Raw genomic sequence first — 21,991 nt, forward strand, 5'->3', positions numbered from 1 at the left:
GCTAGTTTTTCCTTTTTCATATTATAGCAGTCGTAATCGAACCATCCCTGTCCAGGTTCTTTGTGAGGTTTCTTTCTGTCGCTATCCACAATTATGTAATTATTCATTATATTTATCATTAAGTTATATATTTCATCGCTGTTGCATTCTGTAATTTTCGGGATGTTATCAAATCGATTTTCAAATTCATTAGCGTATCTATTTAGTTTATATTGTATACTTATTTTTCTATCCAAGGTATTTTTAGAATTTTTTTCCAAGAAGAATAAAAAAGTTGTTTTTGTAGGAAGGTGATCCGAAATATCAAGATCAAGAACATCAAATCGCAAGCAATAATCCAATAATAACTCCGAACATATCGTGTAATCAATAGTTGATCTTCCATTGTGAGTTAAGCAGGTATATTCTGCAGGAATATCGTTCTTAATCCGTCCATTAATTATATACATTTTGAGATTTTTTATTATTTCAATTAGCTTTTGACCGAGGTTATTTAAGTGCTTATCTTTTGATTGACGGATATTTTGTATTAAAAAGTTGTTACCGGTATATTCAGAGTCCATCACCTCTGCAATTCTCGCGTTGAAGTCGCCGACTAGTATGTAGTAAGGAGTCGTATAATGCCAAAGTTCTATTTGTTTAGATATTTCATTCAATGTTGATATGTCTTCAGGTGGAATATATATGAGCATCAAGTTTATTAGGTTATTCGTAGTGTTATTTAGAGTTGGTTTCATGAATTGAATAAGAAGCAAAATGAAGTTGTTAGATTTTTTTGTCTGTAGAATTTTACAAAGACCTTTTTTTATTAATAAACACAGGCCTCCACTTGGACGGCCTGGGCCTATTTGTTTTTTTGCTAAAGTTGATACCAATGTATAATTTTCGAAGAAGTTTAAGTTATAAATTGATTCTGAAGTTATCCAGGTTTCGGTAATTGCGGTAATATCCGGATCGTGCTTTGAATTAAAGATATTTAATTGTGATATTTTATTTTTGAGTCCTTGGCTGATCCAATTTATTATTGTTAAATGTTGACTATTAGAACATGATTTGCAATTATTCTCATCTAATTTGCATGGACTAAAAAATGATCAATTGGAATAATTTCGTTAGTATTCAAATCTAAAGAATATTTGAGGTGTTTTTTTATAAAGTAATCGTCTTTCACCATTAATTTGGTATCAGCAGAAAATTCTGTTTTAATTTTACTAATAAGATGTTTTCTTCTAACTCTAGATCTATAACATAAATCTGACTTCATGATAGTTTTAGTAATTTCTTTTTCAAAATTAGGTTTTTTCTGCCAAAATTGTTTGAGAATAAGATTTCTGTCTTTAACCGATGCTAGGACTATTTTCACTATCTGATTATTTACGTTGCCTTTTCCCAATGGAATTAATTCATCAATTTCTATGTTTTTTAGATTAAGCTCTAACTCAATGAATTCACAAAATTCCTTTAATCTATCGTTCGATTTAAAAGGAAAATTTATCACTATCAGATTTTTGTTATTGTTACCATTAAGAATACTGTCCAATTGGAATTCAAATGTACCTTTTAAATGCAGAACAGCCTTCGTATTATCTTCGCCTGTGAGAATCTTCTGATTGATGGCTTTCATATCTTCTTTAATTTTAATATTTTCTTGCTGTATACGACTTATTTCCTGTTTGATAGCGCCGATTTCCTGAGTTAATGACTCAAATTTACTCTGTATTAGCTCGTAAATTGATTTTAAAGAATACTCTGGTTCAATTTCACAAGTTTGAGCGACCTGATCTGATAATTCAAAGTAATCAACAATCATAGATTTTCTCGTCGTCTCTTTATTTTCTTTTATTTTTTCATCAATTAAATCGTCTTCAATTTCAATTAAATGACTAGTGTTATCAGAACTATGCGCAAGTGCCTTTCTAGGACGTCCACGCCCCTTCTTTTGCATATCTATTTGGCTTAAACCGGGAGGAGAATGTTGCAACGGACCAGGATTACTTTCTACACCGGCCATAATCAACAATATGAGTAACAAGTTTAATGACGGAAAAAACATCAACAAACAAAAACGTTGAGTTAAAATTTAAATCAACAAAGCGCCTCACCACTGCACACACCACACACAAATACTAAATATTGAGACACTTTCATAAAAAATTTACATTATTTGAAAAATATTAAAGTTATTTTTATTATTTTATTTTTTTTAACTATATATTTAGTTTATAATTAATAATACTAACAGACATTATAGAAAAATTTTATGAAGAACATTAAAAATAAATAAATAACCATTCAATTCAATTATTAAACATATAATTAATAAAAAAAATTTAATCATTTTTAATTTCAGTTTTTAAATATATGTTTATTAATTGAATGGATATTTACTTATTTTGTATTTTCTTCATGGCCTGTTAATGTTGTTAATAAAATAAACAACAGTTTCCATTCTATATAGCATAAGCTAATAACATGGACTAAAATTGTGAACAAAGTATGACACTGATATCAAGATTTTTATCATTGAAAAAAAAAAGAAATAACTTACCTTTCTTCATTGGTTTCATCTAAAACCCAGGCATAAACAAATGAAGCTTTGCCCAATTTCTTTGATTCCTGTTCGTATTTGTGAATTGTTTTCTTTCCAACAAAATTTAATCTGAAACAAAAAAGCATATTATTTATTAAATGTATTCAATATATTTTCCATAATTTAAATACATTTATAAGTTTAGTATCTAACAGAATGTCGGAAATGAAAAACAAATCCGATTTTTAAGAATTTTGTAACACCGCTGCTATGTTAATCAAAAAGCTGTTTGTTTGCTTAAAGCATCATGCTAACTATAATATTTTATTTTACACAATAAAAGTTTAAATTTCTTTCAAAAAGTAACATTGTACGGGCTATTTTCCATTTTTCATTCTTCACTGTTCAAATTATACTCTAGCTGTTGGTGAATAAGTCAAAACTTAAATGGTCTACATATTAGTAAGAGATTTTATATATACTGCATATCTGTAGTTGAATATGTAAAGTTATAAAATGAGTTTTTTGACACTTCTGATGATGATAACAGCAGGTTTAGGAAAAAATAAATAATGCTTGAAAAATGAAGATTCATTTGCATAGTATATTTTAGCCATTCAACATCTCCATTATTCAGCTTTCATCATTTCCATTAGATTATCAGGCATATTCCAATGAATGTACCAGCGAGAATTTATAGGTCTGCAATTTGAAAATTGCAGACCTATAAATTCTCACCGACTGTCCATCTTCCTTAATTACGATAATAGAGTTAGATAAATGAAAGTCAAGACCAGATATGGAAATCTCAGAGGCAGGATGCTCCAATTAACTAATACAAACTTCCAATCTGGAATGGAAGTCACATAATTTCAATTTTAAAATTCTCAAGAATGGACTTAGATATATGACTGGCATGACTCTATTGTTATCAGGGAAAGTATTACATACAGAGGCAAGACCTTACTAAAATTGAGGGTATATATTTTTAAATTTATTTAATTTAAAATATAATTGAATAAAAATTGCAACCAGGCATTGTGACAATGTCATAATTTTCACAATGGCTCAAAAAGCTATCATATTTTATCTTCACAAATATACTTACTACATTATTATTGCAACATTAATAGTTAAAATAAGCAAAGTTTTAACGATATAACAAATTTGATTTTAATTAACGTTTAAATAAATTTATATCTACCAAATTTCATAATATTTCAAATTCTTCTACTAATATAAACATTCTAAAATGTTAAAATGTATTTGTAAACTGTGCTTTATTCTTATTATATATCTTTAAGCATTGTTAAATTAGAAATTTTGTCAATTTTACTTTATAAAACAAAATAAGAAACTGTTTTGATTAAAGTATTTTACACTTTTACATACATAATTTTCTTAAAAAAATAAAACCTCAAAAGATACTAATAATAAAATAAAACAATTTTCAAACTAATAAAATCAGTCAGTCTAATTTGATTGATTTTATTATGTAAAAATAGTCTTGAGAAAACTCACAATATATGAAAAAAAGCAGTTTGAGTTTGCAAGATTAATTAATAGTTACTGATAATACCTGTACAATAAATGTCCCATAAGAGTACTTTTTCCCGCATCCACATGACCAATAACTACCATGTTGATTAATGATTTTTCGCCACCTCGTTCTTTTTGATATTCGAGTAATATATCTTTTTCGTTTTTCTTCGACCTAAAAAATCCATCTTATTAATTCTGATTTAATATCATTGTATTTATTAATACGACAAATAATGTACATAACCTTTATTACAGTAATTTATGAAACTTTTACAAAATGAAGATTTACTTAACAAGAACAAATAATACTCTTACTGAAATATAATTTTGTGCAACACACTTAGGCTTTTGGACGGGTATCACTTCGTTTGTCGTAGCCGAGGTTTCCGTAATGACGTCTAATTTTTCCTTCTCCAGCAATATGCTATCCGCTTCACAGATTTTAGATGTTTGTATAGAGGTGGAAACATGGTTTTTCTCATTTTCATCTTTAGGAGTATTCATTCTATATATTAAAATAATTAATACTGTTTAATGTAATAACTAATATTTTTAAATTTATGGTTATAGATCACTCACTATTGAACTTATTAATATATTGCTATTATATCTATCATGATAATACAGTATAATTTAAATTTATGTATATATATTTTAATAAATTTAAATTATTTTAAAGTATTTCAGTTTTAGGTAATAATTTTGTTTGTTTATACTATAATACGAGACAAATTTACATGTAGACAGAGTGTTACAGCATATCCATCAATCTTATTAAAATTTTGATATTGGAAGTTAGATACAATTATAGAAAGTAGTATGCAGATGTCAGATCGAAAGCAATAGAAGTTACATAAAGCAGGAGCCAAATACATTTCTTCATAATAGTAACATTTCAAACTTTTCTAATATAAAGGAACTGAGGATAAACTGCAGTTTAAAAATTAAATATATAATTAATTCTATTTGATTCCTACACTATAAAAGTTTTATGGATTTTGATTAGCGATTTGTTTAAATTAGCAATACTTTTTCCAAAAACAACAGTGTAAAGTGTAAAACTTATCAAGACAATCAAAATATAACCTTGATTAGTTGAGTATTGATAAAACTGTACCTTAATTTTATAATCATTGAATCTGAAAATTGTTGCTCACATTAAGCTTAGTACAATATCTCATTGTCTGCAGAAAATCATTGACATAGTGTTAAAAAGCAAAACACCCTTTATAATTATAAAAACAGAAAGAGAGGAAAAAGAAATAAAGAGAAACAATACAAAAAGGCTACAAAAAAGAATATAATAAATATTTTAAATAAGATAAAGGATATAAAAAAATAGGTTACAAGATTCAAATGAGATGTGTTTGCTTAAAATAAAAAAAAGTAAGTGATAAAGATTAATATGAAACACAAAAGGTAAGAATACATCAACTGCTGTTATGGATATAGTAAATGGTTATAATTTTGATTAGAAATTAGCTAAAATAATGACTGAAAGGAAAACAAAGAAATTAAAATAATTTTATTTGTTTCTGTATCAATTCTACAAAAAATCTTTATTAATTATTTATAATAATAATAATAATGTACAATACTGTACTGTACAATAAATAAAGAATACTTATATTAATTACAATCTCATAATTTAATATTTAAACAATCAATTTCCAATGTATTCATATTTCTTACAAATTTTAAATTTTGTAAATATTCTTTCCAATTAATTATGGTAAAATATACAAATAAGGTAATGACATTCATTGATATCAATTGTTATCTTAAAAAATATTTGCAATATTTATCACAAGTGACAAGTTAATTATCTTGGATGTTCAATTAATTAGGTCAAACAAATCAGAATGAGATTAAATAAGTTTGTTCATTGTTTAAAAATTTTATCTCCTAAAGGAAAAATATTTAGTTTTCATGAAATAGATCACTTCTAAATTAAAAAAATGATAATGATAAAAAACTTTTAAATAAATGTAATAAATAAGTTTATAAAATATTGTTTAAAAACAGGTATTTTTCAAGATTTCCCGATATATATTTAAGACATTTGAATCCTAATTATGATAAAACTAGATTACTATACCATAATAATTTTTAGGACAATTATAATATAAATGTTAATATAAATTAGTTTTAAAATATCCGTAAATCAATACTATTATGGTAATTCTTGATTTTTGAAAAATTATAATTTTAATTTTTAAAATAATTCATTTCTATTTAGTAAATCAAAATGCAAAATAATAAATGTACAATGAAATCTTCAAGAAATTAAAATTTTTAAATTTTAAAAATTTTTTCCTGGTTTTCTATGGACATTAAGAACAAAACTTTTAATCATTATAGGTTGACCAGTCGCAACAGAGCAGTCGACGACGAGTGAGAAACCCAATATACCTGGATCATACTACCAGTGAAAATTTCTGGAGATTTAATCCAGATTTGAATCTGGATCAATCAAAGCGCATGCTTTAGTTCTCTCAATCATATGACCATCCCAAATAATGGATTCAAATCCAACAAACCAAAAAAATAAATAAACTTGTATATGACATTAATTCATCAAGAATTAACTAGGACAAAAGATGTTCAGTAAATTATCATAAACAAAAAGCTGAGTTTTTAATAATAAAAATCAAGGTAACTAGATTTTTATTATGCAGGTTACCTTGAAAAATATGAAACAATGGACTGATGATGTAATATTTTAATAATACTTATATATATTATAATATATAATAATTATGTAGTTTAAGCAATTATTGACAAATAATTAAATTAATTTTTACAATATATTTAGTGACTTCTACAAATTGGAGATTTGTTTAAAAAAAAATAATTTATACAATTTCTAAAGTCAAAAATTAATTATTTTAATTATACATAGGCTGTTTTCTTCAAGCTCTGATGGTCCATAAAGAAAGACAAGTGTAAATAACAAAATGAATTTATTACCAAAAGTTAGGTACAGACTTGTTTACTTTTCAACATAATCAACCGTGAAGATTGAGGCATTTGTCATATCTGTGGACGAGCTTTTCCATCCCCTTGTCATAGAATTTTGCCGCCAATGACTCGAGATGGGCCCTAACATTTTTTTGAAGATCATCATTAGTCTCAAACCTCTGCCCTCTTAGCCACTTTTCCTGTTCGGGAAAGAGGTGGAAGTCGCTCGGCGCTAAATCGGGGCTATATGCTGGGTGTTTAAAGGTGGCAAAGACTTCCACCCAGCTTAAAACTTTTTAATCTGTGAAGACTTCCATCTTTTCTGAACTGAAAATGTGACTAACGAACTAATGACTATCTTCAAAACAACATCGTTAAGGCCATCTCAATTCACTGGCGGCAACATTCTATGACAAGGGGATGAAAACGCTCGTCCACAGATATGACAAATTCCTCAATCTTCATGGTTGAAAAGTAAAACCATGTTTGTACCTAACTTTTGTTATAAATTCATTTAGTTATTTACACTTGTCTTTGTTTTATTGACCATCGGAGCTTGAAAAGAAAACCACCCTATATACAGTCAAAACCTTGGTTTTTGAACTTAACTGTTCCTAAAAGTTGTTTGAAAACCAATTTGTATTCAAACTGAAATAAATTTTCCCATATAAGAAACAATATAAAATGGATTAATCTGTTCCCAACTATCGAAACAAAGCCGCCCCCTTTTTAAAATCTTTTTAGCTTTATTTCGTGCATAAAAATGCCTACAAATGCAATATAACATTATATATATATAAATATATATCTAAAAGCAAAATGTACCACCACTGCCAACCAAAACAGAAACCATCACTTAACAAAAGTGTATTAATATTGTATTTAATATTAATATATTGCATCTCTATTTATAGCACATTTTTGTAATTTAATTTGAGTTAAACTTTAAAACACAGATTTGTGGATGTCTTTTACATTACATGAATGTCAATTAACATGGTTTTTATTAATTAATTTGATTTAAATTCAATTGCAATGCATACCAAAAATGGTAGTAGTATCTTACCCACATGCTCATTGAAATATAATTTGAACAACAATGTCATCAATGGTTCATGTCCTGCGAGGCTATATTGGTGCCACTAACTTCTGAATCAGTGGTCGGGTTGTCAACTCTTTAATATAGGATGTATAAGGAGTTGACAATGTGTCTTTCTCTAATCAATAGCCAACTCTTGTCAAGTAGGTTATTTGGCAACTGGAGCAAATATGGCATACAAGCAATCGTCTTTACACACCAAGATTCAATATAAAAAACACACTTACGTAAAAACCAGATAACCGGAGTGGTTGATATTAGGGTCGCTAACGTTTTCGTAGCCCTATTACTACAAAGCCTGAAGAAGAGCCAGACGGGGCTACGAAAACATTAGTGACCCTAATATCAACCACTCCGGTTTTCTGGTTTTTACGTAAGTGTGTTTTTGTATGGCATTCAACGTTTTGTTTGTAAACTGAATTGTTCGAAACTCGATGTCTGACTGTATGTAATTATATAACTTAAACTAACTATGCGCACACACAAAATTCAACTTTATTCATAAAAATGCAATAATTAAATTCTTTAATTATTGCATTTTTATGAATAATCTCAATATACTATTTGTTTGTGCAGAGGGAGTACTAGAAAAGAAAATGATGAATGACAAAGTAAAAGAAACTTGTTTTTTAAAAAATAAAGGTGTTCAGGACTCAAAGAATCTTAAGTTTTATTATTTGCTTTATGTCCTATTTTATAATTAATTAATATTCTTAATAGCTATTAAGTTTGAATTTGCTATTATTTAAAAGGACTTATCAAAACAGTTTTTTTAGTTGGAAAGTTCACTATGAGATTTATTAAACCAATATGTACATTTCAGGTCTATTACTACCTTTCATCAGTTGGCTTTTTCTAATGTATTTTTGTCTTTTCCATATTTTATTTTATATTCAATTTTAATTCTCCATCAGTATTGCATTATTTATCCACTACAAACATTGATAAAACACTACTGTGTATTTCAAAGAGAAATAAAACAATTAAAATGTTTTCAAATGGAACAAATATTTAAATTTAGATGATAAAGCTATTGAAAGAGTTACTTTAACCACAACATTAAGTAATTTATATAACTTATTCCTTAAAATGATAGTAAAATTAGCTCAAGATTACAATAGGACTTATGTCATCAAATGTCTTTCTTCTGAATACAAACAATATAATTCAAGTATCATTTTTCTATTTTTCTATTTTTTAAGAATCCTAAAAGCAGCAATTTCTGAATGCAATAAGTACAGTGATACCTTGGTTTTCGTCGATAATCCGTCCGAAAACAATCAGCAAAATCCGAAATCGACAAAAACTGAAGCAATTATTTTGATATAAATCAATGTAAATCCAATTAATTCATTCTAGACACTCCAAAATACATACCAAAAATACATTTTATAGAGAATTAATACAGTGCTAAATACTAAAAGCAATAAGAAATTAACATAAAAGACTAATTAGCATAAAGATAAAAACATTAAGATTAAAGATAAGATAATTAGCATTAAGATGAAAACAAAGGAATTGTTTGGCTAGACAAGCAGGGTAATGTCTTGTAGAAGCTAGTTAGACATGAGGTTCTAGCCTATATCGCCCTGTGGTAAAGTGTGATGTAATTGTCATGTAATAGTAGTTGTATGCGAATAAGGATAATGAGGGGAATAATGCCTTCCGGAAAATCTGTTTAAGGGTAACTGACCTCTATTCAGGCGTTACAGACATGGAGAAAACTTCACGTGGTCAGCCCGCCCTGGCGAAGCACGAACCCACAACCGAACTCCCCAGTGTTCATGAAACTGTTGGCCAATGGTGAGCCGTTGCGGGGTAATGTTCACACAATGAGAAATAACACCACACTGCGCAGAAAATGCATGGGTCGCTTTTTGTTTTTGCAAAATTAGCAGTGAGGTCATTTGAGCAAGCCGATGAAATCCGAGGCAATCGATGAAAACCGAGACAAATTTTTCTTGAAAAAATCGACGAAAAGCAAAATCAACAAAAACCGAGGTATTACTATAGTGTCAAAAAGTACAGTAGACACTACTTATTGCATTCAGAATTTGGTTTTTATTAATATTGCCTTTAAATAAATAGACATTTTTAAGTGTGTTTGTATTATCAGTCTCAACATGTGGCTAATAACATGCAATCATTATTAGTTACATTCATCACTCTTAACCAGTGCTTTAAGTATAAAACATTAATAGTTTTAATCATTATCTGCTTGCACTACAACAGTTTAAATTGTTAATTATTGTTAAAGACTGTAGCAGACAACAATACCCGATAAATTACATATTAAAAGAGCTTCAAATTATACAGTCGTCCTTTTAAATGTCTGTGAAAATTTTGCTTTTATTGATTCTAACTGTAATCTTAATGTTACCTAAGCCGACGACATCAAGACTAGTTAATGTAATAACTATAAAAATTTCTATTAAGCACTACTGTATTTAAAATATTAAAATTTTAATTTAATGAATTATAACTTAATTGCCTTTAATTTATACTATTTTGAATAATCATATTAATCATCAAAATAACTAAATCATACTTACTGTACAAATTGATTACTAACTTCCTTTTTAGGAGTTTCTTCAATTTTAGTAATTACTTGATTATCTGCTTCTAATAATTTTTTCTCTTCATCTTTATTACCTAGAAAGAAAATTTTGCAAAATTCAAAATAAACTGCGGCAATGCAAACCAATTTAATCCGTTCTTGTAATTTAAATTTTAAAAAAATTTCGCATTTCAACAACAGCATTACATTGTAAGAATTGAATATTTTGTACTACTGAAAACATTAATACTTTTTAATAAATATAACTTTATAATTTTCTGCACAAAATCTCCACCAGTTTTCCTGCAAAGAACATTTCAGGTGGATTTTCATAGCCTCTAAAATCTCAAATTTTTTCATTTAACTATTCTGAAGCAACTGGAACAATATGGTGGAAAGTGTGAAACAAGATGAAGCAAGAAATCCCCAGCCAAACTCAACTTCTGTCCAATAATTAAAGATACGTATGGTCTGGCATGGTCATAACCTGGTTTTTTTTTTCCTTGTCAGTGCTGACTACTGTCAGATTATTCAATTGTGAGCAATAATTCTCTGTAGTGATGATTGCTGACCAACACATGTATCATTCCCTGCCAACAGGGTTATTAATTATTACAAGGTGCCAACATTTATTAATTAAAAAAACAAAAAAAAAAAATTGTGGTGAAATAAGATATAAGTGAGCATTAAATTTATTGATTCAAATAAAAATTAGGTTGTTTAACATCAGAAAGCTAAGAAATTCAGAACCACACAAAGATTATGGAAGAAGTTATAATTATTAAACAATTTTTTAAATGAATGAATGTAAAAAAGAAAAAAAATGTGTGTACTTTAAATATTTTTTTGTTATTTTAATTCCAAAATAAAATATCGAAGGTAATATTTAAGTAAATTAAATTCTACATTTTTTTATCAAAATTATTAAATTAATTTTAAAAAATTCCTTTATATATCCCTAGAAAATGAAAAAATATTCAAATAGCTTACTTCGTCGATCTCGGTTTCTTTGTCTTGGAATTCTCTGTGGTTTAGGAGGTTCATCTGCTTTAAAAAAATATATATAAAAATATTTTAAAATTTCATTTAAATTTTTATAAATTTATAATTTTTACATATTTAGATAATAAAAATATGAAATATTTAAATAACTTTTTTATTAACTAAATATATTATAATTTCTAACATATGAAAATCAATTTCTTCCCTACTGTATATTCATAAAACATCTGATGTTATCTGGAGCATAGAAATTAGGATGTTAAATTTAAATTGTATATTTATACAGTGAATGTTTAAACAATTTCAAAAGCACTACTAATGACTTTTTAATATACTTTTAATGTTAATTGTTAACTTACATTTACCTTAACCTATATTCTACAGCCCTTTTTAAACTACTCATGCTCAGTTTTTACGTTAATGTAAATTATTTTGTACTCTAAATAAAACATCAATTTAAAACTTTTACTTGGAAATAACACAGCTTGAATAGCGAGTTCCGAGTTGTAATTATAATTAACTGCAGCAGTTCTTAATGTCGATTCAGGAATAGTTTCTCCAACAACATTTTGCATAGCTTCCACACAAGCATTAAGCTTCACTGTAAAATAACTTAATATTAAAATTTTATAAGGGAAAAAAACAAACACTGTTAAATAAAAAATAAATTCTTTCTTCATAAGCCAAATAAAAAATATTGATGGAAATCTGAAATCTGCAATCATCTGATAAAACAATTGGTCAAGAGAACAGCAACAAGAATAACTAAAATTCCCAATATGTGCCATAAAATGTAATATTTTTCTTTATAAAAGATCAATGTATATATAATGTTATCTAAACTTTTCGATGGTTTTCCTTTCAAATTTTTAACTATAACTGAATTTTCCATTTCCGAAATGTAATTATTAGACAAAAATTTCATGGAAATTTGAAATAGCCACCTGCAACTAAACTATGACAATGTAATGTGTATTCCCAAACAATATATTGTTCTTAATACTTCTATATCTACAAAGCAACAAATTGATATGGGACCTTCATTATAGCACGGGCGATGTTCGCGACGCAATAAGCTAAAACACGTTTATACAGGTCCGTGTGGCGTTAGTGAATAGCGCATTTTATTGTTTCTGCGTATTGAGTAATTGTGTATGTAGAGTTTCTGCATGTATTTTGAATAGTGTTTAATTATTGTATGCATGATGAGTAAAAGAAAAGCTTGACATTATTGCTAAAGTAAAGAGGTGAACCGTGTTACACCGCGCCGCTCAGTATAACGCAGTTCACCTTATATTGCGGGTGTTGTTTCCTGCCCGACATGTTATATCGGGGTCCACTGTACGTTTAAAATTATTGTATAATTATTAGTAATTCTTATATGATTGATAATTATTGAAAAACTTTTTGTACAGAAAATGGATGTAAAATGGTTTACATTTGTCATCATATTTAAATCAATTAACAGATAAAATGTGTTCTAGTTTTTTTTACAATAGTTTTTATACAATAGGTGTCAAGTTATAATAAACTGATTTTTTTCTAGAGCTTGAAACACCATTCTGTTTATTAGCCCCTATTTTGAACATATAATGTCACTGTCATTCGAATAATAATTGCTCAATTATCAAAATCATTTGATTAACCCAACACTAATTCAGATGTAATGTACTGTATGCTATCATGTTTAAAAAAATAATTGTAACCTTACATAAATCCATTCCTGCATGTCTTCTCTGAGTTATAGCAAAGTAGATTAATTTAATTAAATAAATAAATTAGATCTTTCTTCGTGGCTTTGTAGAATACACTCATATTTGAAGGGTTCGGGTGTAAATGATGGTAAGCATCACGATGAAAGTTTAGAGAAAATGCAAAAATTAAACATCTTAAGAAGTTTTCTGCTTTGTTTTCTTTGATCTACAATATTTTATAGATTCGTGTGGATATATCATGAGTTACTACCAAAATTCAAAGACTGTTTCATGTTTTCTTGTTGTAGATAATTAAATTTAAAATCAATTTTAAATACTATAAATTTTATTCTTTATAAAATTTTATATAAAACTGAAATATACCTTGATCACTTTGACTAATTTTTGAGTTTGGAGTACTAAAACTGTCTGTTCTAGAAATTTTCTCGGTTTCTTCTTCTTGTAGTTCTTTTACATCCTCGGGATTCAAAAATGCAGACATGGAGTGAGATTTTGAATTGCGATCGTACATAAATTGAGCAGCTGAAAAATATAAGTTTATCAATGTTAGTTACTTCGTTTAAATTTAAATATAATAAATGTAATATTACATTTATTTAATTAGTACTGGATTTGTGGGATTCTATACCTGACAAAAACTGATTTATATACTCAATCCACATTTAAAAATTTTTAGTTTAACACACTAACCTCAATGACATACCCCTCGTGCAACCAACTAAAACTAAACTCCAACTAAAAATTTCTCAATGCTTCAAGGTACAAGATTTGTGCCTCAATGACTGATTACATAATATGCTTTGTGGATTACCAGTACTACCTCACAGAGCATTTCTGTAAATGTAGTTTAATTAAAAAGATAACACAAAACAAACTTGTACCAACTTGCAAGTGAGACACAGTATATGTGACTCACAGTATATTCATGTAAAAACGTTCATCTAAGCCAGTGGTTCTCAAAGCGGGTGCTGCAGCACCTTGGAGTGCCGCAAGTACGCCACAAGGGTGCCGCAAAATTTTTAAATACAGTGGTGCCTCGTATAACGTACGCCTCGAATAACGGACGCTGCGAACAACGGACTTTCTGTTTGGCTGTTACGTAACTCGAGCAACGGACTGGCTGCGAACAACGGACTTTCCGGCATAATTGGTGACTGCTCCATGGGTGCGTTTTTTAATAGCAGTCGCTCTGCGTCTCCGCTACTACGCTGCTGTTTGTAGGCATTTAGGAACGACGGTGAAAGAAAGAAAGATGGCGGCGCCCGCCCTATCGGTAGTATTGTGATGGAGGAATTTATAATTTCTAAATATGAGCTTTAAAAGGCAAAAGAAGGGTCCCAATTGTAAAATTTAACCATAAAATGGATTATTTGTTGAAAAAGAATTCAAAATAGCCTCGAAAAAAATTCGTAAAGACACTTACAGCACCTCATGCGTTAACTCGCGCTTTCACAATTTCTAAATTCTCATTCATAAAACCACATAATGGACCCAGAAACGAAACTATCTGAACCATGGAGGACGCCATGTTGCTTTTCACCGTAAACTACTGCTACAAGCGGCCGTTTTTGCCGTCCGAGGGCGTGCACTCCCATCAGAATTTAGGAACGCGTTCTGCAGGAATTTTTAAACGGATGTCGCTCGCGCAGAGTTACGCGGAGGAATAAAAGAACTCACCCCATGTTCATTTTTTTATGATACAGTACAGTTATTTTATACTGCGGAACGAATTAGCTGTTTTAACATGTATTTCTATGCGAAAATGCGTTTCGTATAACGGACGTTTCATTTAACGGGCGTGCACCTGGAACGGATTAAGTACGTTATATGAGGCACCACTGTAATTAAATTAAAAATTACTTAAAATAATGGAATTAAAGTATTAAATTAAATAAATAATTAAAACAATTATAAAAAATGAATATTGGTTTTTTCTACTAATCTTGTTACGTCGCCACTTGTCTCAGTGACTCGGTAATTGGCGATACGTAAATACTAGAAAAAAAAACGAACTAGTTACTAGTTGTCTGTTCTTCTGTTCCTGCAGCGAATAGAAGTGCAATATAAATGCGTTGAATGCAGTAATTGTTTTTATTATTGTTATATGTTCAGACAATAACGAAAAAGCATCATATAAAAATATTTTTCTTCTTTACAACAAGAAAAAATAAATTATTAAGGTGTAATTAAATTTTATAATAAAATATTGAAGTTAATTATGTCGTTCAATATCATGAATAATTTTTTCATTAAAAAAAGAAAACGTGAAGATTCTAATGATCAAGAAGTGGTTACTGGTAGCAAAGCTAAGGAATCAATTAGCGCTAGTAAATCATAAAAAATTGAGAGCTCATTTTATCACCAGATACCTTTATAATAATAACTTTTGCTTTGAATGTTTTTGTGTTGTTTGGAAATAAACTTACTTACTTTAAAAAACTTTTATTTTTTTCAAAGACTTTTCATCTTTCATATCATTACTAACCGCAAAAAAGCAAAAAATAATAATATAATAAAATAAAATAATAATAATAATAATAGGGGTGCCGTGAATTTTATTTAATAATTTCAGTGTGCCACCAGACAAAAAAGTTTGAGAAACTCTGATCTAAGCCTTGAGGCATATAAATTGTACTTCAAACAAAACTTTCAAAATTAGCATAGATATTCTTTTTTTCAAATCAAAGAGCAAATTCAGATTTTCTGATATAAAAAGAATATAAATAATGGAAAGCTAATGAATCTATTCCCAGACCCTAAACAGTACCCATTTCAATACACTTAAAACAGCAAGTACACATAATTTAAGATAAACATAACAAAATTAAGTGTCCTAATAATAAATTAAAACACAAAAGCAATAAATAAAATATGTAAATACTATATAATAAAATGAAAATTGCATTTATTGGTTGCACACCATAGACTTCCATGATTTAATTGTAACAGTTGTGAAATTTAACATATTATAGATAATGTGAGATTGTATTCGTTATTTACAGGCTTATTTTAAATTTTTTACTTCAGATTTTGTTTGAATAAAATCAGGTTATAGTGTCTTCAGATAAAAAGCATATCAGGCATATTATGCTTTATGAGTTTCAAAAAGGATATAATGCCATACAAATAGTAAAAAAAATTGTAATGTGTATGGAGCGTCCTAAACTTCAAACGAGCCAAATGTGGTTTTGAAAAGTTCCATTTGGAAAATTTTGAACTAAAGGATACAAAACATATGGGGTGCCAAAAATCTATCAAAATCTATCAACAAAGAAAAATTGCAGGAAAAAGTTTTAACAACTTGGACACACAACAGATTGTGTTTATAACATTAACATTGAAATAGAACATAACATTAACTTTCATAGCTGACGACGACATTCAGGTTGAATTTGATACGGCATGCTCTCTCTTACCACTCTGATGATCCTGCCCATCTAAAATACCTTGAACATATTGAAATAAATATGGTCTTCAAAAGAGGGATAGCAGTTAATTAGAAGAAGAAGGATTCTATTTCAGGATCACGGCAAGCACTATATGAGCTCAAGTAAATCTCCCTATTAATATCTTTTATATTTTAATAATTTGTATTATATTATATATTATATACATTATATATACAGTAGAGCGTCGTTAATTGGAACGTCGGTAATTGAAATGGCCGGAAATTGGAACGATTTTCAGTCGGACTGTGTCGTGCTGAATTGAACGTTTTTGATACTAAATTTACTTCTAAAGTATAATTTTCATGTTTTTTATATTCTTCAATATATTTATTTTGTTTGTACAAAATGCAGAAATAATTTTTAACGATACGATAGCCTCGATTATTATTATAAAAATTTTCGTTAGGCTTAAAATCGACGAAAATTCAACAGGAAGCGATACGCAACGGAGAAAAATTTGAACATCGGACAGGTTAATATATTTTTTCGTACAAAGTCAGAAATTGGAACAAATGACTAATTGGAACAACCCCAGTCCCCAATTGACGCCAATTTTCGACGCTCTACTGTAATATATTATATATTATATTATATATTACATTATATATTTATATTATAATCTATTTATATCTCTGTTACTTCCACACTGCACATGCACAAATTTCTTTGATATGACAGTTTGAATTTTTAATTATATTCTATTTTTTGAATACATATCTGATTTTATTTTTATTTCATCTATCCTGACAGTATCTGTTTACATTGGAAGAAAACATCTGTTTTTATTAAATTATATATATATTTTGATTGTTGTTGCACAGTTGTGTTTGTCAATACATTACATCATTATTGTAGTAGTGACTGTGGAAAAAAAAAATCCTCTAGATTATTCGACGTGGGTATATAAGTAGAGTAACCAAAGGGCATTTCATCACATATTTTGTCGAAAATAGATTCATCAGCAATATCTGGTAATATGAAACTTTTGAAAAAATATATTCACGTGCTGTTATTCTATTGCTTCAAAAGTGGTCACAATGTAATGAAGATTTGCACACTTCTAGAATGTATTTTACACTTGTTCGAAAATGTTGACGCATTGTAAATTTAAAAAATGGTTAATACGTCATAGCTCTTAATCGTTCCATTATAACACTGTAATGTATTTATATTCCATTGTTCATTGCCTGAAGAAGACAATTCTGAATTTGTCAAAAGTGGTTTTGCTTGTTATTCTTAATTTTATAATAAAAACTCATTTAATGCCAACAGACAGACAAAAATTTCTTTATTATTATAAGATATAAGAACATACTTCTATGGTATGCCAATATGTCTTAAAGATCATACTGTGACTGCCTGCCATATTTACAATATTTTTAAATCTAACATATTTCCTCTGTTCTTTGTTCTTTGTCTTTTATTTTTCTGAAACTTTCTGTCTCCTCTTAATCTTTTCTGGGTCAAGGTAAGGGGGGATCTGTTCCGAGAACCATTGGGAACAAGGAAAAGGAAAGTCACGTGGAATGTTAGGAAGAGTCGCAGGCCACTTTTTTTCTGGACCACCAGAAGAAGACGGCAGACTTTTCTGTTCAAGTGTTAGGAGTGGAGTCCTATGAGATGAGGCAACATCTCATGGAGTGGTTGAAGGGCACGATAGATTATCCAAAGAAAAAGGAAGGCATCAAACATAGTACACCAAAGGAAAAAAGTGAAACTTAGTACAAAGACTTCCCAGTGAACCCCCTCTTCATATGAAAGGAACTACATCATACAAATGCATAGAGAAATATCCCAGGTATTTCTATCCTTACTTTATCTCTATTCTCTTCCTGCATCATCTTCCTGTTTTAGATTCTAAGATAGTTTTAGAGTAGTCTTAGTTTATAATCATTGTAATGCATGAACGGGTTTTATTTTTTGTAACTGCACATAAATATCAAACTGTTGCAACACGGAAAAAAGGACAGGAGGAGAAAATCACTGAGTACTGACCATAACCGTTCTCGGAAAAGAAAAAGGATCTTGTAAGTGTAAACCTGATAAGAATAAATTTTGTTCCATTTTGTTTATATATCAGACGTGTTTGTTGGTGTCTTGTCTGAAATTTTTGTTCCTGCCTTTGTTGGCGAATTACATTCACATACATAACTCTCAATACTTTCATCACATCTCTTGTAAAATGATAAATTTACTACAAGATTTTAGTAATTTTAAATGCAATTGTAAATGAATTCTTTATAATTCTTAATGTTCAATATTTTTATCCTATTTTTATTTTTATATTATCAAATATTTTTTCTTTTAAATGTTTGCTACTTGCTTTTTTTACACTTGTATTTTAGTTTATGTATCCAGATTATACTGTTAAATGAGGATGGAAATCTTATATACAATTCCAATTGTAAAAATTAAATAAAAAAGTAAAAATGTTTCAAGCCAGTGGTTCCCAAATTACTAACATATATAGTATATATATCTTCAGATATGTATAATATATATATAAATATCAATTATCAAGGAAGAACACATACATATGCTCCCCTCCTTGTTAATTTATAATTCAATAATAATAAAATTTAAATAAATTTTAAGTCTTAAAGTTCATGTATTACTTGCATAATAATATAAATTAAGTACCTGTACTTGGTGATATGCAAAATTCTTCTTCAACAGAATGACCATATTCTTCATAATATCCTTCATATTCTGCAAATAAACATCATTTCTGAAAATTTATTGTAAAAATAATATATATAAATTAATATTTCATAATAGTTTAAAACAACACTATTTTAATGAACAGAATAAGCTAGTCAAATGTACAAAACATCTACTATTGCTTCAAATCTAATGAGTAATTCCCAAAAGTACATTTCTCATCACATGATCACCACCAACGAGGGTCTAACCAAATTCATAATAAAAAAAAAGACCCTCTTAATGCCTTTTTAGGCAAAAAGAAGAAAAAATACATTTTTATCAAATTAAATGACACATTAAAAAAAATTAATATGAAAAAGAATCATTAAAGGAATCCCTTCAATTTTGTGAATAATATCTATTAAGACTGTAACGAAACAGATGGTAGCTTTTTCATAATTATAGCTGTTATTAATACTGTACTTGTAAGCCAGATTAATAATACATTTATAAACTTTGAAAAAATTTACAAATGAAACTTTCATTGGATGAACTGTAAAAGTGTCCTCTTTTGTTGTCGTTTCCGAACACCATCAAGAAATAACAATTTCACAGTGGAAATGACCTTTATTTAGATGCTACTTCCCTGCCTCAACGTGCAAAAAATTAAAAAGTTCCCTCTGTCAGCAATATACATATTTATAAAATTATACATTTAACCCTTTCCATGCGGTTATACGCCTTTAGGCGTATGTCATGTGACTTGCCGTTAATTCGTGATGCGGCATACGCCTTTCGGCGTAATTAATCAAAAAATTCGATTATTTTGCGTTATATTCGATTTTCCAGTGATCTTAGCTTTGATTTGCTATTCTGTAGGTCGACTGACTTTGTTTAAGCCAAAAAGTGTTTTGTGACCACCCCTGGGCCATAAATATTTCAGTAAAACGGACCCTCTCCCTGCCAAGTAATTAGAGACATAGTGTAAATAATGTCAATAACTTCTCCCCCGCTCTAGCTAGAGAGCTGCGGTTTCTTTTATTTAAAAGAAGACAGATGTATCTAACTAACAAATGTACAAAGTTTAGCGATTTTCTGTAAATTAATTATTTTTTTCTTTTGTTCGTAAGCTTCAAATTTTAATATTATTTTAAATTTCTATTAAACTAAAAATTAAACAATCGTGAACTGTAATATGTTCTTAATCAAACGCAAAAAAACAGATTAAACATAGCGCGATTTTAAAGCGAAATATCGTGATTTAAAAATTATCCAAAAACTGCAAAAAATGTGCCACATGACGAATTCCACTCAATTAATTGCTGTAGATCGCCAGTATGGAAAGGGTTAATAAACTTTTTGGCCGGAACATATGTACAGTACATTGGATATACTTTCACAGTTTGTCCAATGAAAATTTCATTTGTAAATTTTTTCAAAGTTTATACTTATGTGTTGGCTAAAAACTTGGGGATACTATAGATTGCACCCTATGGAATTTCGGGACTTTGAGTATATATTTGAACTCGGGACTGAGATGAGTTCAACAATACCCTACTTTTGGACTGGAGGTGAAAAATAAGAAAGTTATCATACTTTTTCCTGGCGATCGCATAATGATTGGGAATCGCGTCGCTCTCTCCACTAAGCCTATCACGTGTTTAACAGGCAGTCTGGCAAGTTAGCCTTATATACCTTCAACAGAGGCAGATGTTCATCCACAAGCACACTGATCATCTGGTGTTGGAGTTAAGTCCTTTTTGCACACCCTTGCGGCCTACGGCACCTCAGCCACCAACATGCTTGCTATCGCTCGCAGTCAGCTAGTACAAAGTGCCGCTATTATGGCTTGTCCAACAAACCTAACCTATCCCTCCGGGAGATGACCGTAGTCTGATGTCATGGTTTGCAGACTTTACCGCAAGGTGGCGGTACTAGCAACTACGATGCTGGCTGCATGATAGCATTAAAAGAGTATGATGACTTTCTTATTTTTTGTGTCCAATCCAAAAGTAGGGTGCCATTGAACTCGTCTTGGTCCCGAGTTCAAATATATACTCAAAGTCCTGAAATTCCATGGGGTGCAATCTATAGTACACCCAAAAACTTTTAATAATAAATGTTACTAATTTATTCTAAAACTGGTAGCAAGGTGTTCTTCAGTCTGTTGTACTGTACATATACATAATTTCTGTTTTAAAGTATTGTATTTAGTCTAATTTTAAAGTGTATTTTGTCATAAAGGAATTTTTAAAGAGAATTTTGAGTGTTATAATGAGGAGCTAAAAAATAATTGAAAAAAAATAAAATAAAAATGATGCAAAAAAACAAAGGAGAGAGAATAAGAAAAGCTGCAACAATTGAACAAAAGTTTGAAAAGCAGTCAGTCACTCTGCAAACAATGAATTTCATATGAAGCACACTGTCTCCAATTTGTCGCAGATGTTACAGAATTGAATGAAGTGACTGATGCAAAAAGATTTTGGTTCTTTC

At 29.0% G+C, this 21,991-nt stretch overlaps 1 protein-coding gene across 2 annotated transcripts in view; it reads right to left on the reverse strand.

The window, feature by feature from the left end:
* HBS1 (translation elongation factor EF-1alpha (GTPase) HBS1) overlaps nt 1-21,991 on the reverse strand; it is a 50,817-nt gene that overhangs the window by 18,691 nt on the left and 10,135 nt on the right. Inside the window, exons 2-9 of one of the 2 annotated variants that reach the window (XM_067286422.1) lie at nt 19,496-19,564; nt 13,770-13,928; nt 12,161-12,292; nt 11,680-11,733; nt 10,685-10,784; nt 4,413-4,577; nt 4,110-4,244; nt 2,549-2,659 (exon numbers count right to left, since the gene is read on the reverse strand). In XM_067286422.1, the coding sequence (XP_067142523.1) occupies nt 2,549-2,659; nt 4,110-4,244; nt 4,413-4,577; nt 10,685-10,784; nt 11,680-11,733; nt 12,161-12,292; nt 13,770-13,928; nt 19,496-19,564 (925 nt within the window). Of the gene's footprint in view, nt 1-2,548; nt 2,660-4,109; nt 4,245-4,412; nt 4,578-10,684; nt 10,785-11,679; nt 11,737-12,160; nt 12,293-13,769; nt 13,929-19,495; nt 19,565-21,991 lie in introns of both variants that reach the window. The other variant, XM_067286421.1, reaches the window with a different exon arrangement.

Source organism: Centruroides vittatus, unplaced genomic scaffold (genome assembly GCF_030686945.1).
Source record: "Centruroides vittatus isolate TY-2023 unplaced genomic scaffold, ASM3068694v2 scaffold_3315, whole genome shotgun sequence".
NCBI classification, from domain to species: Eukaryota; Metazoa; Arthropoda; class Arachnida; order Scorpiones; family Buthidae; genus Centruroides; species Centruroides vittatus.